Source organism: Osmerus eperlanus, chromosome 12 (genome assembly GCF_963692335.1).
Source record: "Osmerus eperlanus chromosome 12, fOsmEpe2.1, whole genome shotgun sequence".
Lineage (NCBI taxonomy): Eukaryota > Metazoa > Chordata > Actinopteri > Osmeriformes > Osmeridae > Osmerus > Osmerus eperlanus.
In genome coordinates, this window is record NC_085029.1 from 15,568,367 (window position 1) to 15,595,507 (window position 27,141).

The window sequence follows — 27,141 nt, forward strand, 5'->3', positions numbered from 1 at the left end:
TCTCTCTCTCTCCATCTCTCCCTCTCTCACTCTCACTCCCCTCTCTCTCTCTCTCTCTCTCTCTCTCTCTCTCTCTCTCTCTCTCTCTCTCTCTCTCACTCTCTCTCTCTCTCTCTCTCTCTCTCTCTCTCTCTCTCTCTCTCTCTCTCTCTCTCTCTCTCTCTCTCTCTCTCTCTCTCTCTCTCTCTCTCTCACACTCTCTCTCTGTCTGTCTTTCTCTCTCTCCCACTCCCACTCTCTCTTTCTCTATCTCTCCCTTTCTCTATCTCTCCCTTTCTCTCTCTCTCCCTTTCTCTCTCTCACTCTCTCCCTCTCTCTCCCTTTCTCTCTCTCACTCTCTCCCTCTCTCTCCCTCTCTCTCTCACTCTCTCTCCCGTTCCTTCATTTACCCCTCTCCCTCACTCTCCAACTCCTCCCCTCCCTCTCAGTGAATGCCGTAGTGAGCATTGTTCACAACCGCCCAGCTCTGCTGAGAGCCGCACAGCAATGAGGTCTCTGTGCCTTTTGCCTCTCTCTCCCTCTCTCCCTCCCCCTCTCCGCCTCTGTCTCTCTCCCGCCCCTTCTACCTCTCCCCCTCTCTCTATTAAATTTCCAGTCACAGAGTGGTGCAGAGGATAGTCCTTCTTTCCCTCCGTCTCCCTCTGCCCCTGCTCTCTCCGTTCCCCTGCGCCACCAATGAAATCGTACTCAGAGCCCCTGTCTGTCTTCCTTCCTCCCTGTCAATTGCTTCTCACTCTTCTTTCTCCGCGTGTCTTTTCCTCTTCCAACCTCCGCACCATTTCAGATGATTCCACGTCGCCCGAGCCAACCCCACCCCCAGCCTTCCCTCTCTCTCTCCCCCTCTTTCCACACTCTGTCCTCACTGTCATTGCATTTGTGTCACCGTGTGTGCATGCGTGTGTGTGTGTGGGTGAGCGTCAGTGTGTGCGTGTGTTTGTCCATGTGTGAGCGCGCGTTTGCAGGGGTTCGTACGTATTTTGTAATTCCAGATTTACATGCGTGTGGCTTATGCGTGTTTGTGTGTGTTTGAATGAATGTGCTTGTGTGTGGGTTTGCGCCTCGGAGTGTGCGTGTGTGTGTGTGTGTGTGTGCATTTCAGGCCATGCGCGTGTGTGTGGGGCGAATGAACAAACACTCATTGCTGTATTGCTTGTGTCATCAGTATAGGGGAGTCTCTTGGACAGAAATACAGTGGAGGGGCTGTAATCCGGCTATAGAAAGACGGGGTGTGCGGCCATCTCAGATACACTCACCCCAACCCATAAACTCTTAATGCTCTGTTAGGATCCACAGGGGATGAGGGAGGAGCGGGGCTTTGGCAGTGATATGCCATCCCAAGACACATGTAGCATGCAGACAGCACTAAGGGGGGACAGCTCACGCTAGGGAAAGCACATAACAGGATGTTGACACTTATCCATCTCTTCTATGAGCCTCTATTTTGATGTGATGTTGAATTTTTGTCTTTCCCTGTCTCCTCAGACGTAGCTGAGGGCAACTGTCACAGTGGCGTGGCGATTTTTTTAAATTATTCAAGTAATTAATAGTGCGTTAATATGCATTTGCACTGATCAGACCTTTCTGTCTGTTTGTTGGCATCAGCTTGGAAAAATAACATTTTGGCAAATGACTTAAGGATTATCTTCTGTTTTTAGATATGTGACTGAAAAGAGAATAGTGTTCAATGTCATCTGTGATGGAGATTGAGTGAGATACTGGGAGAATTTAGAGCTATTCATGGTGACAACCCAGTGGGTGTGTGTGTCTGTGTGTGTAAGAGAGAGAGAGAGAAAGAGAGAGCCAGAGGAGAGATCCTAGTGTCACAGTATCTTAGCAACTGCCTCCATCTCCTTGGAGACAAGACCTGACATCATTTCCCGTCTGTGAGAAATCGCTTTTAGTTTGTACACGGTGTGTCTGTGTGTATGTGTGTGTCTATGGAAGACTATGGTGTATGGGTGAGTCTGTGGTCATATTTAAGTTCCCAGGCGTGCTTGTAATGTGTGTGCAATATAGATAGGATTCATTCCAAGTATGTATAAAATGAATCAATTTTGGATCACTATAAATCTAAATTTTATTTTAATATGTAAAAACAACATTCATGTTTTAAGGCAGTGATCTTTTCAAATAATTATAAAATGTAATGCTTACTATATCAATTATTTTCGTGCAGAATACTCTTGAAAAAAGGCAGACCCTTCCTTTCAAATGAGGAAAAAAACACATAACTTGCACATGCACAGCATAGGTATACTATAATCATGTTCAAACTTATTTTTACATTCTTGCTATTATTACTGTAAGACTCCTCTTTTGATGGGAACCAGATTACCAGGTCTTTCCTGCCATCTTGTGGAGAAAGATATGAACCAGTTTTATTTGTCTCTGAATTCTCACAGGCTACTATAGCAGGTTCTAGGAGGACAAGAAGTGTATCTTATGGTACATGAAGTATTCAAATATGGGGGTTGGAGTTACAGACAATACAAATGCATAATTATACATATTTTTGTAAACCAGAAATGACTAAACAAAAAGGATGTGTAGAACACAAAACTGAAAAAGTTAACTCTAGGTGTTTCCTGGAAATGTATTGAAACAAATTAACCATAATTATGTATTACACAGAAAATGAAGAGGAATAAAAAGGAGTTTCTTAAGTTTATATGCAAGTTTAATTATGTCTCAAATTGGTTTACTGTCTGAGTTCAATCTTCCCATTTTTTGTGAATAATGTGTGAATGTTAAGTCCCTCTTTATTCAACCTAACACCCCTGTTATATCTATCTATTAGAAGTCCTCTTACTTCCTGTTCAGACCACCCAGTCCTCCAGCCCTGAAACCAGAGTCCTCTGACTTCATGTTGGAACCAGCCAGTCCTCCAGCCCTGAAACCAGAGTCCTCTGACTTCCTGTTCAGACCAGCCAGTCCTCCAGCCCTGAAACCAGAGTCCTCTGACTTCCTGTTCAGACCAGCCAGTCCTCCAGCCCTGAAACCAGAGTCCTCTGACTTCCTGTTCAGACCAGCCAGTCCTTCAGCACTGAAGCCAGAGTCCTCTGACTTCCTGTTGGAACCAGCCAGTCCTCCAGCCCTGAAACCAGAGTCCTCTGACTTCCTGTTCAGACCAGCCAGTCCTCCAGCCCTGAAACCAGAGTCCTCTGACTTCCTGTTCAGACCAGCCAGTCCTCCAGCCCTGAAACCAGAGTCCTCTGACTTCCTGTTCGGACCAGCCAGTCCTTCAGCACTGAAGCCAGAGTCCTCTGACTTCCTGTTCGGACCAGCCAGTCCTTCAGCACTGAAGCCAGAGTCCTCTGACTTCCTGTTGGAACCAGCCAGTCCTCCAGCCCTGAAACCAGAGTCCTCTGACTTCCTGTTCGGACTAGCCAGTCCTTCAGCACTGAAGCCAGAGTCCTCTGACTTCCTGTTGGAACCAGCCAGTCCTCCAGCACGGCAACCCGAGTCCTCTGAGGTGTTCTGTCTCTTCAGTGGCGGGCTGTCAGACATGTTTTGCTGCCTCTTCTCTTTAATTCCTGACACAGATAATAATATCCATTACACAGTCTGAATCCTACAGGTAAGTATATAAAATGTTCACCATGGGTTTGCAGTTATGTTAGCTAAAGAATGAAAGGTCCCTCCTACTGAAATGTGACCATACAGATTTCGCTTCAGCTTTATGACAGGTATAGTTGATTACGGACACAAACTGTCTATGTACTTACTGTAAGTCGCTCTGGATAAGAGCATCTGCTAAATGACTAAATGTAAATGTCTATACAACGTCACAAACTTGAATTCATATTTTATCAAAATATATCAAAGTAATATATGCATCATAGTTCACAAGACACAGTGTAGACTAGGAATCCAAATGCTGACTTGTAAGGCCTGACAGTTATAAGGCTATTCACCTCTATATTTAATTTGCAACAAGTAAGTGATACCTTACCTAGTATACCAGTAGGTGCCAGCTGCAAAAGAGAACATTGGTATGGATGTTAATTTAAAATGATGATCAAAGTTTGGAAGAAAAGTATGTAAATCCATATGATTATTCGTATTCAGCTGTTATAAACATTTGACCAGTTGAGATTAGAAACACTGGGAGTAAGGCCAGAATTGCCTTGGAATTCTCTCATTTCCACTGTAACCCGTCAAATCTTCTCATACATTATTAAAGGATCTTTGATAAAGGCAAATTCAATTTGTTGTATTAACGACTGTATTCACATTAGGCTTTACGTACCCTCTTGAGGATATGTTTGACAGCTGCTTCATTGTGAGGACATTTCAGTAGTCCTTCCTCACTAAACAGACAGTTCACTGTGAGGATGACATCACTTCTGGTCACATGTCTGCTGGTGTGTCTGTGTGTATGTGTGTGTCTATGGAAGACTATGGTGTATGGGTGAGTCTGTGGTCATATTTAAGTTCCCAGGCGTGCTTGTAATGTGTGTGCAATATAGATAGGATTCATTCCAAGTATGTATAAAATGAATCAATTTTGGATCACTATAAATCTAAATTTTATTTTAATATGTAAAAACAACATTCATGTTTTAAGGCAGTGATCTTTTCAAATAATTATAAAATGTAATGCTTACTATATCAATTATTTTCGTGCAGAATACTCTTGAAAAAAGGCAGACCCTTCCTTTCAAATGAGGAAAAAAACACATAACTTGCACATGCACAGCATAGGTATACTATAATCATGTTCAAACTTATTTTTACATTCTTGCTATTATTACTGTAAGACTCCTCTTTTGATGGGAACCAGATTACCAGGTCTTTCCTGCCATCTTGTGGAGAAAGATATGAACCAGTTTTATTTGTCTCTGAATTCTCACAGGCTACTATAGCAGGTTCTAGGAGGACAAGAAGTGTATCTTATGGTACATGAAGTATTCAAATATGGGGGTTGGAGTTACAGACAATACAAATGCATAATTATACATATTTTTGTAAACCAGAAATGACTAAACAAAAAGGATGTGTAGAACACAAAACTGAAAAAGTTAACTCTAGGTGTTTCCTGGAAATGTATTGAAACAAATTAACCATAATTATGTATTACACAGAAAATGAAGAGGAATAAAAAGGAGTTTCTTAAGTTTATATGCAAGTTTAATTATGTCTCAAATTGGTTTACTGTCTGAGTTCAATCTTCCCATTTTTTGTGAATAATGTGTGAATGTTAAGTCCCTCTTTATTCAACCTAACACCCCTGTTATATCTATCTATTAGAAGTCCTCTTACTTCCTGTTCAGACCACCCAGTCCTCCAGCCCTGAAACCAGAGTCCTCTGACTTCATGTTGGAACCAGCCAGTCCTCCAGCCCTGAAACCAGAGTCCTCTGACTTCCTGTTCAGACCAGCCAGTCCTCCAGCCCTGAAACCAGAGTCCTCTGACTTCCTGTTCAGACCAGCCAGTCCTCCAGCCCTGAAACCAGAGTCCTCTGACTTCCTGTTCAGACCAGCCAGTCCTTCAGCACTGAAGCCAGAGTCCTCTGACTTCCTGTTGGAACCAGCCAGTCCTCCAGCCCTGAAACCAGAGTCCTCTGACTTCCTGTTCAGACCAGCCAGTCCTCCAGCCCTGAAACCAGAGTCCTCTGACTTCCTGTTCAGACCAGCCAGTCCTCCAGCCCTGAAACCAGAGTCCTCTGACTTCCTGTTCGGACCAGCCAGTCCTTCAGCACTGAAGCCAGAGTCCTCTGACTTCCTGTTCGGACCAGCCAGTCCTTCAGCACTGAAGCCAGAGTCCTCTGACTTCCTGTTGGAACCAGCCAGTCCTCCAGCCCTGAAACCAGAGTCCTCTGACTTCCTGTTCGGACTAGCCAGTCCTTCAGCACTGAAGCCAGAGTCCTCTGACTTCCTGTTGGAACCAGCCAGTCCTCCAGCACGGCAACCCGAGTCCTCTGAGGTGTTCTGTCTCTTCAGTGGCGGGCTGTCAGACATGTTTTGCTGCCTCTTCTCTTTAATTCCTGACACAGATAATAATATCCATTACACAGTCTGAATCCTACAGGTAAGTATATAAAATGTTCACCATGGGTTTGCAGTTATGTTAGCTAAACAATGAAAGGTCCCTCCTACTGAAATGTGACCATACAGATTTCGCTTCAGCTTTATGACAGGTATAGTTGATTACGGACACAAACTGTCTATGTACTTACTGTAAGTCGCTCTGGATAAGAGCATCTGCTAAATGACTAAATGTAAATGTCTATACAACGTCACAAACTTGAATTCATATTTTATCAAAATATATCAAAGTAATATATGCATCATAGTTCACAAGACACAGTGTAGACTAGGAATCCAAATGCTGACTTGTAAGGCCTGACAGTTATAAGGCTATTCACCTCTATATTTAATTTGCAACAAGTAAGTGATACCTTACCTAGTATACCAGTAGGTGCCAGCTGCAAAAGAGAACATTGGTATGGATGTTAATTTAAAATGATGATCAAAGTTTGGAAGAAAAGTATGTAAATCCATATGATTATTCGTATTCAGCTGTTATAAACATTTGACCAGTTGAGATTAGAAACACTGGGAGTAAGGCCAGAATTGCCTTGGAATTCTCTCATTTCCACTGTAACCCGTCAAATCTTCTCATACATTATTAAAGGATCTTTGATAAAGGCAAATTCAATTTGTTGTATTAACGACTGTATTCACATTAGGCTTTACGTACCCTCTTGAGGATATGTTTGACAGCTGCTTCATTGTGAGGACATTTCAGTAGTCCTTCCTCACTAAACAGACAGTTCACTGTGAGGATGACATCACTTCTGGTCACATGTCTGCGGGTGTCAGGTATAGTGTAGTCTGTGTTGAAGGTGTGGTGCAGCACGACCAGGATGACAGGTTTACCTGCAGACAAGAATGGGAGGGACCACAAACATAAAGGTAAAAGTGGAAATACAACCTATGAGCGTAAATTAATGATGATTATTAAGATCATTATTCTTTGCTTTAGCCTTTCTCAATCCTGGTCCTCAGGACCTCCTACTGCCCTGCATGTTTTAGTTGTACCCTGTTCCAACACACATGGTTCAAATGAAGGGGGGCGTTATCAAGCTCAGAAGAAGTCTAATAACGACCCGTTGAGAAAGAGATGACACTCTAATGTACTACATTACCTTCAGGGATCTTTTTACATGCCTCTTTCATATCAGACTCAGCACGAATTGGGACAGTGGGACAGAAAGCTATGATGACATCACACTCCTTTTGTGTCAAAACTTCAGTTATTCCTTCCTTCGTTAGTTGACTCATTAAGTCCTTGTGAGATCCCGAAGTGCGCCCTGTTACAAATGTGTAACACCTCTCCATGCTCCCTGCAGAGAGAAATGCTTTCAGACTCATGTTTATGACTACTGTGTTCATATATCAGTAAGGTCAGTGTTGACTAAATGTGTAATTGGGAAGAAATTATAGTTGAACTGTGGCTAAAATAATATGCTCAAATAGTTCATTGTTAACTAAACTGAATCCAACTGCCCATGAGGTTAAGCTACATTATTTCAATTAAAAGCAATACTTGCTCATCCATATCCTTCCTTTTGAAAAACATGTTTTCTTACAACTGGTCAATACTCGTCCTTCACGTCTCTCTTTAAGTTTACCTTCATATTTCTCCAGTCTGTTGCTGTCTTTTAGCTCTTCATCCTTCTCTCTCAGTCTACGGTCTCTCGCCTCCCGTTCAGACTCTTCCTCCTGCAGCGGGACATGGAGGTTCTGTAGCTGCTTGTTCTTCTTCTCCTGGTTCTCCCCCGCAGGCTGCTTGTTCTTCTTCTCCTGATTCTCCCCCGCTGGCTGCTTGTTCTTCTTCTCCTGGTTCTCCCTCTGAGGCTCCAGCCGTCTCTTCTCCACCTCACTGGCAGCGTTCTCCACCGGTCTCTCCTCCTCATCGTGACTCCGGACCAAAAACTCACACACCAATCTGACTGTCTTGTTTCTTAGATCAGTCAGTTGCTGTGCTGTTATGAAAAATACGGTAACAGTAAACACTACTCATGGTTGTGACAGAGTTAAAGGGATTAGTTGGTTGGAACAAATATAAATGTTGTGGATATTTCATCCTTTGGAGAAGAACTCACCATTGTCCTTGGCAGAGGCCTCACTTTTTCGAAGGTCTTTCGTCAGATCCTCCAGGTGTTGTGCTGAAATGACAGAGGTAAACTGTGAGGTATAATTCTGTAAGTACTCAGCCAACTGAGATCAATTCAAACCCTTTAGTCAGCCTAAGATAGGCATGTATGTTTGAGAGATATCTACGATGAACATGTAGGGGACATCATCTACCCCTCCATACAGCGCATGTAACACCGTTATTGGACAACAGCAATTTTAGTCTACTATAAGAGATATCCACAAATATGTCTACAAAGCATTAGCCTTTGGGCCAGGAGGCCAGCTTACAGCTCTCAGTATGAGTGTTACAATAAATAGAGTTGTTTCCTGTTTCCAAGCACACAATTAATACCGTACACATACATGTAAAGTATACAAATAATCTTTCTTCTCACCAAGTTCCACATTTCTTGATGGATAATTCACCACTTGCCATTCCTCGCATTTAATTTTGTTTTTTCTTTCCTTCAATAGTTCATCCTGGAGGCCCTTCAGTTGTTGGTCCCTCTCTTTCATTTGTTGCCTCATTTTTTCCAGGTCTGAGTTTTTAGCATCTAGTTGTTTGTTACATTCATTTAATTTTTCTGTCTGAACTCGCACTACGTCCTTTAGTTGTTCCAGTTCTCTGCTGAGAAGTGTTTGATTCTTAACTTCCAGTTGTTTATCTTGTAACATCGATTTGTTGACCAACTCTTCTTGTCTCTGATTCAAGTCATTCCCCTGGTATCTTTCCTTCAGTTGGTTCTCTTTTAGGTTATGTTCCTGCAAGTCCTTTGTTAGAGCCTCCACCTGTCTCTTACAATCTTCCAGTAGTTGTTTTGGATCTGCTCCAAATGTCAAGAAACCCATCCTGCCTCCGGCATTTTCTATTAAGGATTTGATCTTGGGAAGTCGTTCATTTATTCTCCTCAGTGTGTCTCCCTTCATCAGGTTGGATTCACTGGTATACTTCTCCCCTGGAGAGACATTTATGAATTAGGCTACTGTTGAACTGATCAATTCAATAGTTAGTTAGTTCCTTCAGTCACCCATGTACATACACAACAACAACAAAAATGTTTCGGGTTTTAAATGAGCTCTTAGCCTGACAAGAGAGTAAACAGGAATTGACATCAAAACAGTATGCCTATGTCTAATTTGAGTATTTGTAAATACCATCTGTGTATTAATTTCTAGGTAAACCCACACACATACACACGCCCACCCCCCACCCACCCACACACACACGCCTTCCCGTCTCTGTTTAAGTTTACTGTCTGGTTTCTTCAGGCTGTCTCTATGTTGCTGTTTGTTTGTTTCTTCTTGTTGAGTGTTTCTGTCTTGTGATCCTTTTTTCTCCGTCTTGTGTTCTCTCTCTGTCTTGACTACACAGTTCGGACGAATACAAGTGTTACAAGAACTTCATTTGTAAATGTGGTATGATTAATTAATCTGATCAACAGTATCACATTCCTCCAATCCATCCATCCATTCATCCATCTGTCCATCCATCAATCCACGTCCGTCAATCCACGTCAAGTGACACACTCATCATGCAAACACATTTCAGGAATAGGAGTCTGCATGTGCTCCAGAAAGAATGCATGTATAGAAACAACTTTGTGGTCTAACACTGTACCTGCAGGTGGCAGCTGCAAAAGAGAGAACATTTCAGTTAGTGTTCAATAACATTCGATCAAACCTTGTAAGAAAGCTGACAGAATTACTAAACAAACTGCATAGGTGAAAGCAACTGAACTCTGATGATTCAAACCGAGGCATTCACCTTCCTGAGAATCTCCTTGACAGCTGCGTCATTTTGAGGACATTTCAGTATGCCCTTAACAGAGTCATGAAACAGACAGTCCACCGTTAAGATGACATCACGCCTGGTCACATATCTGCTGCTGTTTTGGGAAGTGTAGTCTGTTTTGAAAGTGTGATGAAGCACCACCAGGATGACAGGTTTACCTGCAGGGTAGAGTTGGTTTGAACGTTCGTGGAGACAAATATTTCCTTTTCAAGCTACATGCCAACACTACCCCACGCTCTGCTGCTAGTTATTATTGGGGACGTTTCTATGGTGTGTTTACATTGGTAGGAACATGTCTTTACTGTGTGTCCATAGACCTACGCCTATGCTTGGAATCAAGAGACAGAGGATAAACATCAACATTGTAAATTGAGTAATATCTGAAATTGCCTTTGTTTTAAGCAAACCCTTAGTTACTTTATGATGACAACTGTACAATCCACAGTCATGATCTGGAATATTTATGTTGCTTTGTGTATTGTGAATACCTTCAGGGATCTTTGTAAGGGCATCTTCAATATCAGTCCCAACACGACTGACAATGGGACAGAAAGCTATGATGACATCACTCTCCTGTGGCGACGTCACTTTAGTTAAACCGCTGTTATTTACATGTCTGATTATGTCCTCATGAGAATCCAAAGTGTTGCCTGTTACCAATGCGTAGAACTTCTCCATGTCTAGCTTCCCTGTAAAACATTTACACTTTATACTGAAAATGACTTACTTGCTGGATTTATGTGTACAGTATGTGTGTAGTGTACTGCAAACTGTACACATCAGAAATGCAAATTAATGTTGTGTTTCAAAAATAACTTTGTACTGCTACGTCTGCTGTCAAAGCAAATGTTACAATCATTACATTTCCCTGTGACTTGTCGACCTTTGGAATCATCCATTTTCATTTTATCAGAAAACTTGGTAGAACATTTATCATGATGCAACAATAATAGGCACAATTTGTATTTTTTATCTGAAAAGAACAAACGACTTTATTTATTCAGTCCTAAATCTTCGAAATGCTTCTTTTTTTTTACAATGATAAAATGTAAATGCTTGCGGAGACCGACACTTACCTTCACCGCTTCCAACGTTGTCAACTTCAATAAACGGCAAATAAGACAGGTAGCCTACCAAACGCAAGATATCCACAAACAAACTCAATACACGGTGTCATACAGCATTTAATACCAGATGTACAATCATAAATTCAGCATCACTGCTTTAACAATAATGAGCCTTGACCAGTTTTATTGAACACACTTTCACTTTCATGTTCTAGTAAAGGGTGGAGATGAACCAATCGGCAGCAGCAGAAGAAGCTCCTCCCTCTCCGTAGTTACGGTGTCACGAGGCACAGCTTTCCTTCCACTACAGTTTCCAAGATCTTAGATGGGTAACTTGGTGTACTAAATCCAAGGGCGTAGGTTTGGTTTGAACATTGGTGGGGACACAGTTTTACAAAATCCTTAACAAATCCTTTTACAAGTTTGCAGGTACTAGCTAGCATAGCTTCGACCGCAACTAGGGGAGACTGGGGACGAGTGCAACACTTTTTGCATTTCTCTCAGTTACTCAGACTATTTGGACTAGACCAACCAAATTTGTATATATTAAACTTGCATCTGTCTGCTAATTACCCATACCATTTAAAGATGATTACATATGACATATCGTTCACAGTATTTATTTGAATGGAAGAAGCCAGATGTTGCAACTGACCCCAACCCAGGGGACAGTTGCAACACAGTCAAGGACGGTTGCAACATGTTAAAAATACCTTAAATGTCACTAATTAACTTTAGCTTTTTGTCTCAATGATCATATAATTCTGAAAATAGTAACTGTTTTACTTTTATGTTGGAGTCAGGTGGCTGAGCGCTTATGGAATCAGGCTAGTAATCTGAAGGTTGCCAGTTCGATTCCCGGCCGTGCCAAATGATGTGTCCTTGGACAAGGCATTTCACCCTGCTTGCCTCGGGGGAATGTGTAAGTCGCTCTGGATAAGAGCGTCTGCTAAATGACTAAATGTAAATGTAATATTAAAGTATTATTTATTTGTACAATAATATTGTATTATTTATTTTAGTAACATTTATCAAATAAGTTATTGAGTTGTGTTTGTTTATGTGTAGAACATAGGCCTACATAGATTCAGTGTGCAGGTGTTACAGATGCTATTCAATCTCTCCATATTTCAGTGTCAGACAGGAAGAATTGAACCATTTGCAATCATGCTCGTTGCAAAATATTGAGGGGAACCCCTGTTAATAACCCTCTTCCTCACTCTTGGCATACTGAAAACTGAATAAAACCATCCTTCTTACTATCCTTTTATGTACCCCACAATGACTTGTTTATGTTGAAAAATACTGTTGTGTGGTCTGTTTTGATATGGCTGCTTAGCTTGGGGACAGTTGCAACAACTTGTTGCAACCGTCCCAACCCTATCAGCCATGACAGATCATCATGTGCCAGCTAGACACACTGACCATGACACATGCTAACCATGTCACAGAAGTCAACAAAACAATAATTCAAACTAAGTAAGTTTTGATTAATTCATACAAAAGGTCAAGCCAGTATGACAAATACAGCTCATGAAAAATGTACTGTCTTCTTGGTGGGAGGGGGGGGGGGGGGTGTCTAACTGCATGTGCAGTATGAGTGTCATCTGATTGGAGGAATAAGACTTGTTGCAACTGTCCCTTGTTGCGCCTGTCCCCAGTCTCCCCTACTAAGTTGTCATTCAATTCCGTAGTTGTGTTCCAGAGCTAGCAAAGCCTCGTAAATGTTAGAAATATACATTTTCAACAATAATATACAGGAGTGTAATATAATTTGATTTATCGTTTATTATTCACTCAATGTTAACGAATACCTTACAGGAGTAGCCTGCCAAAAAGCCAATCATTAAATCTCTTCTCAATCCCGTTTCGACACTCACTGACCACTAGTGTTAGCTGACAGGCTGATACACATTGTGATCAGCGCTCTCCTGCCAATAAGGAGTAACGCTGACCCAGAGCCATTTAACATTTTCTATGGCTCTGCGCTGAGTTAACAGAAAGTGGAGCAGAAAATGTTAAGAATGAAAACAAATTTACACTCGCAATTATTGGTGGGGACAATTAGGCTACATGTTTCCTAAACATTGGTTTGTGACATGTCCCTACCGTCCCACCCTAAATTTAAGCCTATGACTTATCGTCCTAAACCTTTTCAAACATCATTCAATGTAGAATAAAACCATGAACAAATTGACAATACTGTGCAATGAAAATTATATATTTTATAAAGCTAAGAAGGAAAATCATGTTTAAATCTGCACTACATAACATACAATAAATTAAAATAGGAGAAACAGAACACCTAATTCTTGTCAGAATTGTCTTGAAATTGACACAAAATAAGCCAAGGAGGAAGGAACGGCTCTGAGGAAGTCACGCCTCAAAGCTGGCCGAGGGTCAAGGCTGGAGGTGAGATTGAGGCTGGGGATAGAGGTCAGGTCGATGGTGGGCCTGGGCGAGGTGAGGTCGAGGTCAAGGCCGGGTCTGGAAGTGGGGTCGAGGCCGGGTCGGAAGGTGGGGTCGAGGCCGGGGCTGGAGGTGGGGTCGAGGCCGGGGCTGGAGGTGGGGTCGAGGCCGGGGGTGGGGTCAAGGCCTGGGCTGGAGGTGGGGTCGAGGCCGGGGGTGGGGTCAAGGCCTGGGCTGGAGGTGGGGTCGAGGCCGGGGGTGGGGTCAAGGCCTGGGCTGGAGGTGGGGTCGAGGCCGGGGCTGGAGGTGGGATCGAGGCCGGGGGTGGGGTCAAGGCCTGGGCTGGAGGTGGGGTCAAGGCCGGGGCCAAACGGAAGGAGACAAGCAGGCAGGCTTGTTAAAACTCTCTAATCTGCAGATTGCTAATACTTCAATAATTCAACTGAATTTAGTCACTCAATAAATGAAGAGATTGACAACTCTTAAAATCAGCAATACATACGTACAGGACTTAGTACTACTAACATTAAATAAAGCGATAACATTTAAGTGGTTCTTGACAACATAGAAGAGAAGAAAGCAAGGCTATAAAAAGAGTGAATGTGTGAAATAGTAATTTAAAGACGGGTGAGAACGAGCAAGTAAAGTAAAAGTAGTTTACCTGAACATGATGCCAGCTGCAAAAGAAAACACATTTCAGGTATTGATAAGCACTCTGGAAGATTTCGCTACCTTATTAACAGTTGCAGGCATGTAGATGGGGGGGGGGTTCGGGTAGTTCGAACGCCGCCGCCCCTCCCGCCCCCCCCAAATAAAACTATTAACGCGGAGGATTTAAAAAACGTCATGAGGGTAAAGTTTTCATAATTCAACTTGTATTTATAATTACCTTTTTGATCAATGTTTTGACAGCTGCTTTGTTGTGAGGACATTGCAGTAGTCCTCCCTGACTGTTGTGGAACAGAAAGTGCACTGTGAGGATGACATCACTTCTGGTCACATGTCTGCTGGTGTCAGGTATAGTGTAGTCTGGGTCGAAGGTGTGGTGCAGCACCACCAGGATGGCAGGTTTACCTGCAGACAAAGGTGGAAAAAAGACAAAACATAGTAATAAGAAGGTTTAGTATTCCTCTTCTGCTGGCAAAACAAAATGATCAACAACCTGATCTCATTTGTCTAAATCGGGTGATGGATGTAAAGGGACAATATTGAGGATGTTACGAATTTGTTACCTTTAGGGATCTTGCATAAGGCCTCTTGAATGTCGGTCCCAACTCGACTGACAATGGGACAGAAAGCTATGATGACATCACACTCCTCTTGGGACGTCACTTCAGTTAAACCTTCTTCAGTTAGTTTTTGCATCAAGTCCTCATGGCAACCCAAAGTGTTGTCTGTTACTAAAGCATAGAACTTCTTGTTTGGCTTCCCTGTAAAATGAGTTTCATTTTATTCATAGGAGTAATAATAAGATTACATACTACAAATAAATTATTAGTGCGGGCAACACCAAGTTGAATTATTGAATGATCATGTAAAATCATGTATTGCTTTATAGGCTATCGGCATGCACAAAAGGTTTGTACTGCAAACGTGCAACTTACCGGTTAATGACCAATCAGCAAATGGTTTTTTTATTTCCCCTGTGAAATATTTATAATAACTCACTATTAAATTGTGTTTTTGCTAGAACACCAAAAATTACAGATATGGTATAATTTGTTGTATTGATTTCAATAGAGAAAACATTGTTCTCCCTCATTGTGGCAACATTTAGTAGTCTTGTTCTCAAGGGATAGTGTGTTCAGCTGTCCTCATTACCAAAGGATCCCATTTGGTTGTTTATCATATTGGTCCATCCACCAACCTACCCATATAATGTATACATACAGTACCTACATACATGCATAAAGACAGACATACAGTATGTATAACTCATGAATGGATAAAATAAGTGAAGACCGTGGACAAAGAACTGCGACATCCTGCATGATGATTTGCAGGTTTAAAAAGTCAAACTACAGTAAAGTGGAATCAACATAATATACAAAGGGAACGCTTAGTACTCAACTTGTGTGATTCAGAACCCTTCATGCATAGCAAGTTTTAGTTCAAGCAAAATGAAAATCGTCTTTTCCTGAAACCTAAAATCACAGGTACAGTACCATTTGTTGCATTCATTTCAATATAGAAGATGTTGTCACTTGGTGGTATTCTGATGGAATTACCCTAACCCTAAACACACAAGCCTAATACCTATCCACCCTAGCCATAAAACAACATTTCCAGACTAGAAAGAGAAAATGTTATATTTGGCACCAATTCATTATTAACAAGCAAATTATTATTATTTTTACCTGAATACCATGGTGTCAGCTGCAAGAGAACACATTTCAGGTATTGATAAGCGTTTGGAGATGTATCTACATCATTACCAGCTGTCTAACAATATTGAGTCAAACTGAATAAATAAAAACTGTAAATGGTAAAATGTTCATAATTCAAACTTTTATTCATATTTACCTTCTTGATCATTTTTTCAACCACTGCATTGTTGTGAGAACATTGAAGTAGTCCTCCCTTATTGTCGTGGAACAGACAGTCCACTGTGAGGATGACATCCTTTCTGGTCACATGTCTGCGGGTGTCAGGTATAGTGTAGCCTGTGTCGAAGGTGTGGTGCAGCACCACCAGGATGACAGGTTTACCTGCAGATAAGAGATGGAAGAAAGATAAAACATAGTAATAAGAATGTTTAGTATTCCTCTTCTGATGGCTAAACAAAATGATCAACAACCGGATCTCAATTGTCTAAATCAGGTGATCCTATGGATGTAAAGGGACAATATTGATGATGTATTGAATGATATAAATTAGTTACCTTTAGGGATCTTGCATAAGGCCTCTTGAATGTCGGTCCCAACTCGACTGACAATGGGACAGAAAGCTATGACGACATCACACTCCTTTTGGGACGTCACTTCAGTTAAACCTTCTTCAGTTACTTTTTGCATCAAGTCCTTATGGCAACCCAAAGTGTTGCCTGTTACTAAAGCATATAACTTCTTGTTTGGCTTCCCTGTAAAAATAGTTTCATTTTATTCATAGGAGTAATAATATATTTGTAGTTATGTAATCATATTAGTACGGGCAACACCAAGTTGCATTATTGAGTGATCAATCATGTATCACAAATGTATTGCTTTATATCAGGGTTCTCCAATCCTGGTCCTCGAGGGCCGCTGTCCAGGCCGGATTAACCATTATATTAGGGCAACTGGGCACATGACATCTAAGGGGCCCTGGACAATGTCAACTAAAATGTTATCACTTTATGAACGCAGTCCTAACTTTCCTTAATGTGAGTACTTTATTGCAACTCGTTCGATATTATGTTAAATCACGTCAAAAACAGTTTGTGTAGTCTAGTAGCCAGTGCCGCCGCTCCCATAACGCTCACTACGCGCTGTGCGTAGGGCACCAACTCCTGAGGGGGCACCAAAAATTAGCCAACTGAAAAATCATAGTTATAATACCGATATAATTTTTGTATAGAAATATTAGGCACGTATATTACAAAAGGCAGAACAAGAGATATAGCCTATTTAAATGCTCAAAAAAAAGTTACGATGGTGACCCCCCTCCACAATCTCAGTGGCCTGACGAACTTTGACAGCAGGCTAGGTCAACTTTTCTAAAATTGGCTTAAAAAGATAACAGGAGTCAGGGGAAGAAAAAAAAAAGAAAGACTGCGAGATGGTGCCCATGCATCACTTTCAGGTAAGCCCATGTTTAATCATTGTTAAATACGGGAAATGTGCTGCTAATTTAATGGTTAGCCTATGCATAAACCTCAAACTGAGCCTTGTTGCCCAGGGCACAGAAAATTGTTAATCCGGCCCTGGCCGCTGTCCTGCATGTTTTAGATGTTTCCCTGCTCCAGCACACCTGATTCAAATGAAGGTCATTACCCGGCTTCCACAGAGCTTGATAACAACCCATTCATTTGAAACAGGTGTGCTGGAGCAGGGAAACATCTAAAACATGCAGGACAGCGGCCCTCGAGGGCCAGGGTTGGAGAACCCTGCTTTATAGGCTATCAGCATGCAAAAAAAACTGAAGGTGTTGTACTGCAAATGTGCAACTTTATTTCCACTGTGAAATATTTATAATAGCTCACCATTAAATTGTGTTTTTGCGCGAACACAAATTAGATATGGTATAATTAAATTGTATTTATTTCAATAGAGAACACATTGTTCTCTCTCATTTTGGCAACATTTAGTAGAGTCTTGTTCTCAAGGGATAGTGTGTTCAGCTGTCCTCATTACAAAGGATCCCATTTGGTCAATAGTACATCCATCCACCAACCCATATAATGCATACATACAACACCTACATACATAAACACAGTACATAGCTTTTCACCCTAAAACAATACATAGTACTGAAATATACATTAAATAAAGCAGGAATTTTGTCAAATATGCAATAATCTCATTTTGGATGCAATTTAGGAGGCGAACGCATGCCTTTGAAAATAATGAATTTATTAAATAAGAGATCGTGGACAAAGAACTGCGACATCCTGCATGATGATTTGCAGGTTTAAAAAGTCAAACTACAGTAAAGTGGAATCAACATAATATACAAAGGGAACGCTTAGTACTCAACTTGTGATTCAGAACCCTTCACGCATAGCAAGTTTTAGTTCAAGCAAAATTAAATAACTCACCTGAAAATGGTCTTTTCCTGGAACCTAAAATCACAGGTACAGTACCATTTGTTGCATTCATTTCAATAAAGATGTTGTTGTCACTTACTGTGGCATTCTGATGGAATTACCCTAACCCTAGCCATAAACCACATTTCCAGACTAGAAAGAAAGTTATTTGGCAACAATTCATTATTAACAAGCAAATTATTTTTATTTTTTTACCTGAGATCGAGGCTGGGCCTGGAGATGAGGTCAAGGGTGGGGCTGGGGCTGGAGATGATGTCGGATACGGGGCTGGATCTGAGGTCGAGGTCGGGGCTGGAGCTGAGGTCGAGGCCGGGGCTGAGGTCGAGGCCGGGGCCAAGGCCAGGGCTGAGGTCGAGGCCGGGGCTGGAGCTGAGGTCGAGGCTGAGGTCGAGGCCGGGGCTGAGGCCAGGGCTGGAGCTGAGGTCGAGGCTGAGGTTGAGGTCGAGGCCGGGGCTGGATCTGAGGTCGAGGCTGATGTTGAGGCTGGAGCCAAACGGAAGGAGACAAGCAGGCAGGATTGTTAAACTCTCACTCTAATATGCAGATTGCTAATTGTCAAGAATGCAAGTGTGGACCCAAAAGCAGACTCGAAAATATGCGTCTTTCCTCCTTTTATTGGAAGTAGAAATAATATACAAAAAGCAGATCGTCAAATAGCATAACCAAGGAATTCTAACTCTGTGGCATGTGAGAGAAAACTAAGCACAGAACTAAGAATCCAAGCCACTTAAAAAGCACAGAACAAACAAGGCACAGGTGAAAACAATATGTCATTATGAGAACAGATTAACAGAACCAAAACTAAGAAAAAACACAGGGAGGGCCTCTGGTGGCCAACAAAGGGTCACAACCCTGACAGCTAATACTTAGAAACCCCAGAATTCAACTGAATTTAGTCACTCAATTAATGAAGAGATTGACAAAACTCTTTAATCATCAATACATACATTCAGTACAGGATTTAGTACTACTAACATTAAATAAAGCAATAACATTGAAGTGGTTCTTGACACGACACCATATATGAACAGAAGAAAGCAAGACTATAAAAGGAGTGAATGTGTGACATAGTAATAGGAAAGAGAGGACAAAGAGTAAGTACAGTAAAGGTAGTTTACCTGGACATGATGATGCCAGCTGCAAAAGAAAACACATTTCAGGTATTGATAAACAATCTGGAAGATTTTGCTACATGTTTGCTACATGCCTGCAACTAACAGTTGCAGGCATGAGAGGAAAAACTGCAAAAAGGTCCACTTTTGAAAGAAAAAAATGTTTTCCACTAGGCTGGCTACGGGCCTGAGTTGCCTAACAATATTGAGTCAAACTGAATAAATAACATTAACTGTATTGCCGGGGAGAATTAAAAAACTGTATGAGGGTAAAGTTTTCATAATTCAACGTTTATAGATATTTACCCTCTTGATCAATGTTTTGACAGCTGTGTCATTTTGAGGACATTTCAGTAGTCCTCCCTGACTGTCGTGGAACAGAAAGTCCACTGTTAGGGTGACATCACTTCTGGTCACATGTCTGCGGGTGTCAGGTATAGTGTAGTCTGTGTTGAAGGTGTGGTGCAGCACCACCAGGATGACAGGTTTACCTGCAGACAAGAGATGGAAGAAAGACAAAACATAGTAATAAGAATGTTTAGTATTCCTCTTCTGATGGCTAAACAAAATGATCTCAACAACCTGATCTCAATTGTCTAAATCAGGTGATCCTATGGATGTAAAGGGACAATATTGATGATGTTTGGAATTATATAAATTAGTTACCTTCAGGGATCCTACTTAAGGCCTCTTGAATGTTGGTCCCAACACCACTGATAATGGGACAGAAAGCTATGATGACATCACAGTCCTGTGGTGAGCTCCCTAGAGTTACACCTTCTTCAGTTAGCTTTTGCATTAAGTCGTTATGACAACCCAAAGTGTTGCCTGTTGGAAAGGCATAGCATCTCTTCATGTTTGGCTTCTCTGTAAAAAGATAGTTTCATTTTATTAAAAGGAGTAATAATAATACATTTGTAGTTACGTAAGAACCTTATTAGTGCATGCAACACTAAGTTCTTAAAAATCTGAAGGTCTGTACAACAGGTGTTGCACCACAAATATGCAATTTACCAGTTGTTCGCCAAAAACCTGCAATTTTTTCACTGTGTGAGTAAGAAATGCATTATTACCACATCATCTTGTAAACTATTACAGTAACACAGCCTGCCCCTTCTGGTGGAAGTTGTGGGTGTGGGATTTTTCCAGAATATTAATTTCAGGCTACTGAACATGTTATAGGTGGTACATGAACACGGCTAAAACACCTTTAAACTTTTCTCATCAAAAATGTCTTCAAATGTTTTCAACACTATAGGCAAAAATATAATAATTATTGGTAGTGCTTAACTTTTACTGATGTCTAGACCTACTATTTTGTAGTTTGTAATAATCTTATTAGTGCGGGCAACAAGTTGCATTATTGAGTGATCATGTAAAATCATGTATTGCAAATGTATTGCTTTATACATATCGGCATGCAAAAAACACTAAAGGTGTTGTACTGCAAATGTGCAACTTACCGGTTAATGATCGACCAGCAAATGGTTTTGTTATTTCCCCTGTGAAATATTTATAATAACTCACCATTGTGGTTTTGCTAGAACACCTAAAATTACAAATATGGTATAATTTGTTGTATTTATTTCAATAGAGAACACATTGTTCTCTCTCATTGTGGCAACATTTAGTAGAGTCTTGTTCTCAAGGGATAGTGTGTTCAGCTGTCCTCATTACCAAAGGATCCAATTTGGTCAATAGTTTATCACATTCATCCATCTTTCCATCCACCAACCTACCCATATAATGTATACATACAACACCTACAGTACCTACATGCATGCATACATACATATATACATACATACATACATCAGTGGCAATTTATTTAAGACTGCAAGGGAAGCTCAGCGTCCCCTAAAATTTCAAAAAATGAATGGTCAAATATTTAGTATTGTGTTAACATTTTAAATGCGTTAGAACACGTTCATATTGAAGACGAGTTCTTTCAGAATCAGATACATATATTAGCAGGTCGACTGACTGATTTCCTTCTCATACATTCCCGTAGCGTCACAGCGCATTTCCCTGTTGAAGCTCAGCTTCCATGGACTTCAATGGGGCTGCTTTCAACAGTTTTTTTCAGTCCTTCAAAACTATACGTTCATTGGATGAATGCTGAGATTATGTCCCGCCTCGGACGCTCAGCGTCTCTGGGGGTGAATGGAGGAGTGGGCTGGCCTGGACGCTGAGCTTCCGTGTGATGATTGGAGGGTCTGTCGAAAGACTGCATCTCCTTTTGATTGACAGTAGTTTTGTACTACAAAAAGTCACCGAAGCTGCAGCAACCTATTTCTTGGTATTTGCTTGGCGAAATTGATAACCAATTTTCATCATACATTTCATACAATTACACACCACGTTTCTTGTTTCAGTTTAACCTAATTTCCACATTTCCTCCTTGATTAATATTGTTTTGTTAGATCGTTCGTTCATTCATTCAGTAGGCTAGGCTAGTGTCATAGGGGTGAACTAGCCAGTGAATAGCCAAATAAATAAAACATTTTTAGGATGTAGGCGAAAATGAGCTTCCCCTCTTTGAAAGACCAGCAGCCGCCACTGACATACATACATACATACATACATACATACATACATACATACATACATACATACATACATACATACATACATACATACATACATACATACAGTTAGGTCCATAAATATTTGGACATTGACACAATTTTCATCATTTTGGCTCTGTATACCACCACAATGGATTTGAAATGAAACAATCAAGATGTGCTTTAAGTGCAGACTTTCAGCTTTAATTTCAGGGTATTTACATCCAAATCAGGTGAACGTGTAGGAATTACAACACATTTGATATGTGGCCCCCCCCTTTTTAAGGGACCAAAAGTAATTGGACAATTGGCTGCTCAGCTGTTCCATGGCCAGGTGTATGTTATTCCCTCATGGGAGTTCGTTATTTCATTGACAAGGAGCAGATAAAAGGTCTAGAGTTCATTTCAAGTATGGTATTTGTGTTTGGAATCTGTTGCTGTCAACTCTCAATATGAAGTCCAAAGAGCTGTCACCATCAGTGAAGCAAGCCATCGTTAGGCTGAAAAATCAAAACAAACCTATCAGAGAGATAGCAAAAACATTAGGTGTGGCCAAATCAACTGTTTGGTACATTCTTAAAAAGAAAGAACGCACTGGTGAGCTCAGCAACACCAAAAGACCCGGAAGACCAAGGAAACAACTGTGGTGGATGACAGAAGAATTCTTTCCCTGGTGAAGAAAAAACCCTTCACAACAGTTGGCCAGATCAAGAACACTCTCCAGGGGGGTGTTCCATCAACGTCGCTAACGCAAGTCGCGCTAACACGAATAAGTCTCACTTGGGTAAACGTCAACTTAGACTTAAGCCTCAAGCCGTTCCACTAACGTTCCGTTCCACTAACAGGCAACGCTAATTCAAGCTAGACCTCAATAAGCTTAGACTGTGCAGCCCAGATCAGGCGATCGTCGAAAAGAGGAGTTATGTCGCAAAAAGTATAGCGTAAAGCAGCAGAGGTGTGTTGTTTCAGCAGCGTAAATTGATTTTTTGAGTTTTTTTGTCCCCAAAAAGGGCAATGCGCAATTAACATGACAAGGGAGACAACTTGTCAAACCATTACGACCGTTAAAATGCGTAAATTGTAGACCTACCAAATCTACTTAACATATATATATATATATATATATATATATATATATATATATATATATATATATATATATATATATATATATATATATATATATATATATATATATATATATATATATATATATATGCATTTAGGCATACTGATAATTAGCGTAATTTGATGAGCTGTCTGAAACCGTTCTGACAGGCTAGCCTATGGTCGATATTCTCAACAGGAGATTGAGAATAATAGCCCAAAAAAGAACGTGGCAGCAATTGAAAATTGTAGGATAAAATTCAAAACACTGAAGAAGGCCATGGTTAATTGCACTTGATGTGGGCTAATAATGTTTTTGTCTTCACATCTTGAACAAAATCAAAAATTACTTCAAAATAACTTTGCCACACACATTTATTAACTGATAGGCTAAATGCTGAGCTTTAAGATAAAAGGGAAAGATAACCATGACTTAAATGGGGATTCACTGAAATGACTAGTATTGCACAGATCCAGCACTGACTTTTTAGATCAGAAGGTGACCCAAACTGCACACTTTGTTTGGCAGAACAGTCATTTAAAATTGCTCAGCATGACTATCATTATTATATTACGAGTATTTCCAATTAACATAGTCTGCCTCCACAGATCCAGAGGGGGCTTGGACAGTGACAGACTGTGGCTGTGCCAAGTGTTGTCACAGACTCACTTTGGGAAAGCATGCCCTACTGGGAACATTAGGGGAGACTGTTGGGCACAGAATCTAATTGTCTTCTTTGGAAAGGGCAACATTTGGGACACTGTCATGTAGGGGCAGCATAAAGGGCACTTCATAACAGCACCTTTTTCCACTGGAAGTAAGGGCATGGGAACAGTCCAATTTAGGCCATTGTAAGGGCACCTTATAGGGTACTGCATCACATTTTCTATACTATAAAGGAACTCTTTTTACATTTATAGAGGGCACACTGTCATTTATTGCATGGGGCATCCTGTGCACTCAAGCATATTTCACAATGTGAATGGCAGACAGTAGGGCACTTGGTCTAATTTTTGCCACTCTGAGCATTTTAGAAACGCTTTCAACCATGGGGGCACCAGGCAGTCACCCCCTGAGTCTTCCAATGGGCCTGGATACACCCATGGGGACAGTATATTGCACCTATAATATTGGGGAAGCCAGAGGAGAGGTAATATACAGGCTTGTCAACATATAGGCTACTTTAAATAATGAAAATACTTTATACAATTGAATAAAAAGTCCTCCTTGATTCTTTGTGTTTCAAGATTACCTGAAAAACTGATGATAATATTCAGGTACTGCTTTGGAGCAAGGTATACCCTTCATATTTCCTGGCATAGTTGCCCGTTCAAGAATGTCCCACATGCAAAGACACAGACAGATGCAGACAGACTGAACAGTGTCAAGGCTTGGCTACAGTGGGTTTGCTTCCTTGTGTGTGATTCCAGCAGACTACATAGTCTAGGCCTACCTACATAGACTGCAGTCTACTACCCTCCTTTCTACTATTATAGTCTACTCTCCTTTCTATTACTTTTTACAAAGGATGGTAGGCTGCTCTTATGTGTTCATTGCCATCCTTAAGAGTTGCTAAAGTGTTATTTCATATATATATATATATATTTATGTTTTTTTTTTTTTTTAAGAATGACAATTACATTTATCTAGATAAACTATGCTGGGCCTGCTGAACCTATACTTCTTCCACAGATACTGGTCAGGGAACCATTACTTCTGTCTCTGAAGACCCTTGGGGCTGGTGGGATAAACGCTCTTTGTATAATCTGAGCACCTTCATCCACCACAGGGTTGTCAAAGAACGGATACGCCATAATTGATTGTAACTTGTCTAGACGCTCTGCTTAGTTTCTAAGTCCTTATTTTATGTCAATTAACCAATGGCTTTTGAAAACAAAAGTGACATTATTTCTTAACTTGTTTATTTAAATTAATATATTTTTTGGAGATGAAGTAAACATGTAGCTAAATCATTAATGTCTGCACTTCAAAAAGTCTGAATTTACGTTTCCGAACACGGGACTAAAGTGGTTTGCGCGCAGGAATTTACTTGACGGAACTGTCTTTTGAGATTCTGTTTCCGCCTGTTTGAAATTATTTGCAACACATTTTAGTTTAGCTTGACTTTTAGCCTGACACGGATCAGGCTAGTTCCGAAGTATAAGTTACCTTGGTTACGTAGCTAGAACTAAAATAAGCCACCTTAATGGAACGGAACTCTCGCTAAAGTAAGTGAGACTTGGCAAGATAAGTCTAGCTTTTCCTAAATCGACGTTGATGGAACACCCCCCAGGAGGTAGGCGTATCTGTGTCAAAGTCAACAATTAAGAGAAGACTTCACCAGAGTAAATACAGAGGGTTCACTACAAGATGTAAACCATTGGTGAGTCTCAAAAACAGGAAGACCAGATTAGAGTTTGCCAAAAAACATCTAAAAGACCCTGTACAGTTCTGGAACAACATCCTATGGACAGATGAGACCAAGATCAACTTGTACCAGAATAATGGGAAGAGAAGAGTATGGAGAAGGGAAGGAACTGCTCATGATCCAAAGCATACCACCTCATCAGTGAAGCATGGTGGAGGTAGTGTTATGGCGTGGGCATGTATGGCTGCCAATGGAACTGGTTCCCTTGTATTTATCGATGATGTGACTGCTGACAAAAGCAGTAGGATGAATTCTGAAGTGTTTCTGGCAATATTATCTGCTCAGATTCAGCCAAATGCTTCAGAACTCATAGGACGGCGCTTCACAGTGCAGATGGACAATGACCTGAAGCATACTGCGAAAGCAATTTTTTAAGGCAAAGAAGTGGAATGTTCTGCAAAGTCAATCACCTGACCTAAATCCAATTGAGCATGCATTTCACTTGCTAAAGACGAAACTGAAGGGAAAATGCCCCAAGAACAAGCAGGAACTGAAGACAGTTGCAGTAGAGGCCTGGCAGAGCATCACCAGGGACAAAACCCAGCGTCTGGTGATGTCTATGGGTTCCAGACTTCAGGCTGTCATTGACTGCAAAGGATTTGCAACCAAGTATTAAAAGTGACAATTAGATTTATGTTAGTTTGTCCAATTATTTTTGGTCCCTTAAAAAGGGGGGGGGGCACATATAAAATGTGTTGTAATTCCTACACCGGTCACCTGATTTGGATGTAAATACCCTGAAATTAAAGTTGAAAGTCTGCACTTAAAGCACATCTTGATTGTTTCATTTCAAATCCATTGTGGTGGTATACAGAGCCAAAATGATGAAAATTGTGTCAATGTCCAAATATTTATGGACCTAACTGTACATACATACATACATACATACATACATACATACATACATACATACATACATACATACATACATACATACATACATACATACATACATACATACATACATACATACATACATACATACATACATACATACAGTACAGTACATTACATTACATGACTTTTCAAACTAAAACTAGCCTACATAGTACTGAAGTAAAAATTAAATAAAGCAAGAATTTTGTAAAATATGAAATAATCTCCTTTTGGATTCAATTTAGTCAAACTTCTCCATGTCAAAAATAACTACTGTATAGCTACGTCTACTGTCAAAGCAAATGTTACAATCATTACATTTCCCTGTGACTTGTCGACCTTTGGAATCATCCATTTTCAGTGTATCAGAAAACTTGGTAGAACATTTATCATGATGTATAGGCACACTTTGTATTTGTTTATCTGAAACGAACAAACTAGCCTATTTATTCAGTCCTAAGCCTTCAAAATCGTTTTTTTTTACAATAATAAAATGTGAAGGCTTGTGGAGACCGACACTTACCTTCACCCCTTCCAACGTTGTCAACTTCAATAAACGGCAAATAAGCCTACATAGTTTACACAATAGCCTACCAAACGCAAGATATCCACAAAAAACTAAATACACGGTGTCATACAGCATATAATACCAGATGTACAATCATTAAATCAGCATCACTGCTTTAACAAAAATGAGTCTTCACCAGTATTATTGAACACACTTTCACTTTCATGTTCTAGTAAAGGGTGGAGATGAACCAATCGGCAGCGGAGGAAGCTCCTCCCTCTCCGTAGTGAGAGGCGGAGCTTTCCTTCCACTACAGTTGCCAAGGTAGTGGGAGAGTGAGACTGAACATGGATCTTAATAACGTCGTGTACTTCAAACTTTTATGA

The 27,141-nt window shown here is 40.7% G+C and overlaps 3 protein-coding genes across 7 annotated transcripts; all 3 read right to left on the bottom strand.

Annotated features, from left to right (window-relative positions):
* Window positions 1-2,059: 2,059 nt before the first annotated feature.
* On the bottom strand, window positions 2,060-4,362 carry LOC134031331 (uncharacterized PE-PGRS family protein PE_PGRS54-like). The gene is made up of 3 exons (XM_062474924.1): window positions 4,250-4,362; window positions 3,953-3,974; window positions 2,060-3,533 (listed from the first exon to the last, which is right to left on the bottom strand). The coding sequence occupies exon 3, from the start codon at window positions 3,505-3,507 to the stop codon at window positions 2,806-2,808; it is 702 nt and encodes a 233-aa protein (XP_062330908.1). The 5' UTR covers window positions 3,508-3,533; window positions 3,953-3,974; window positions 4,250-4,362; the 3' UTR covers window positions 2,060-2,805.
* Window positions 4,363-4,512: 150 nt separating this feature from the next.
* Window positions 4,513-27,102, bottom strand: LOC134031046 (uncharacterized). Of its 2 annotated transcripts, none has more exons than XM_062474518.1 (12): window positions 26,771-27,102; window positions 10,425-10,625; window positions 9,910-10,094; window positions 9,763-9,775; window positions 9,398-9,508; window positions 8,540-9,100; window positions 8,111-8,173; window positions 7,637-7,990; window positions 7,151-7,348; window positions 6,703-6,881; window positions 6,406-6,427; window positions 4,513-5,986 (listed from the first exon to the last, which is right to left on the bottom strand). In XM_062474518.1, the coding sequence occupies exons 2-12, from the start codon at window positions 10,612-10,614 to the stop codon at window positions 5,259-5,261; spliced, it is 2,604 nt and encodes an 867-aa protein (XP_062330502.1). In that variant the 5' UTR covers window positions 10,615-10,625; window positions 26,771-27,102; the 3' UTR covers window positions 4,513-5,258. The 2 variants fall into 2 exon arrangements, with proteins under 2 accessions (XP_062330502.1, XP_062330501.1); XM_062474517.1 differs by lacking the exon at window positions 26,771-27,102 and adding an exon at window positions 11,013-11,657.
* LOC134031047 (uncharacterized) lies at window positions 12,581-21,067 on the bottom strand. 4 transcript variants are annotated; one of them, XM_062474519.1, is made up of 14 exons: window positions 20,732-21,067; window positions 19,935-20,135; window positions 19,575-19,759; window positions 19,275-19,293; window positions 18,352-18,639; window positions 18,148-18,171; window positions 16,294-16,491; window positions 15,936-16,120; window positions 15,770-15,788; window positions 15,017-15,055; window positions 14,645-14,842; window positions 14,302-14,486; window positions 14,074-14,089; window positions 12,581-13,754 (listed from the first exon to the last, which is right to left on the bottom strand). In XM_062474519.1, exons 1-14 carry the CDS (start codon window positions 20,796-20,798, stop codon window positions 13,441-13,443), a joined length of 1,938 nt encoding a protein of 645 aa, XP_062330503.1. In that variant the 5' UTR covers window positions 20,799-21,067; the 3' UTR covers window positions 12,581-13,440. The 4 variants fall into 4 exon arrangements, with proteins under 4 accessions (XP_062330503.1, XP_062330506.1, XP_062330504.1 ...); XM_062474522.1 differs by having other exon boundaries at window positions 12,581-13,604; window positions 20,732-21,065; XM_062474520.1 differs by lacking the exon at window positions 18,148-18,171.
* Window positions 27,103-27,141: the final 39 nt, after the last annotated feature.

Coding starts and splice junctions, on each gene's coding strand:
- LOC134031331 (XM_062474924.1), bottom strand. CDS start 3,507: ATGTCTGACAGCCCGCCACTGAAGAGACAGAACACCTCAGAGGACTCG.
- LOC134031046 (XM_062474518.1), bottom strand. CDS start 10,614: ATGGAGAAGTTCTACGCATTGGTAACAGGCAACACTTTGGATTCTCAT. Junction 7,991..8,110: donor GGCCTCTGCCAAGGACAATG/GTGAGTTCTTCT, acceptor TTTTCATAACAG/CACAGCAACTGACTGATCTA. Junction 7,349..7,636: donor CAGACTGGAGAAATATGAAG/GTAAACTTAAAG, acceptor TTCTCTCTGCAG/GGAGCATGGAGAGGTGTTAC.
- LOC134031047 (XM_062474519.1), bottom strand. CDS start 20,798: ATGGTGAGTTATTATAAATATTTCACAGGGGAAATAACAAAACCATTT. Junction 19,760..19,934: donor CTTAAGTAGGATCCCTGAAG/GTAACTAATTTA, acceptor TCTTGTCTGCAG/GTAAACCTGTCATCCTGGTG. Junction 18,172..18,351: donor AGGCCCAGCCTCGATCTCAG/GTAAAAAAATAA, acceptor CTGTGATTTTAG/GTTCCAGGAAAAGACCATTT.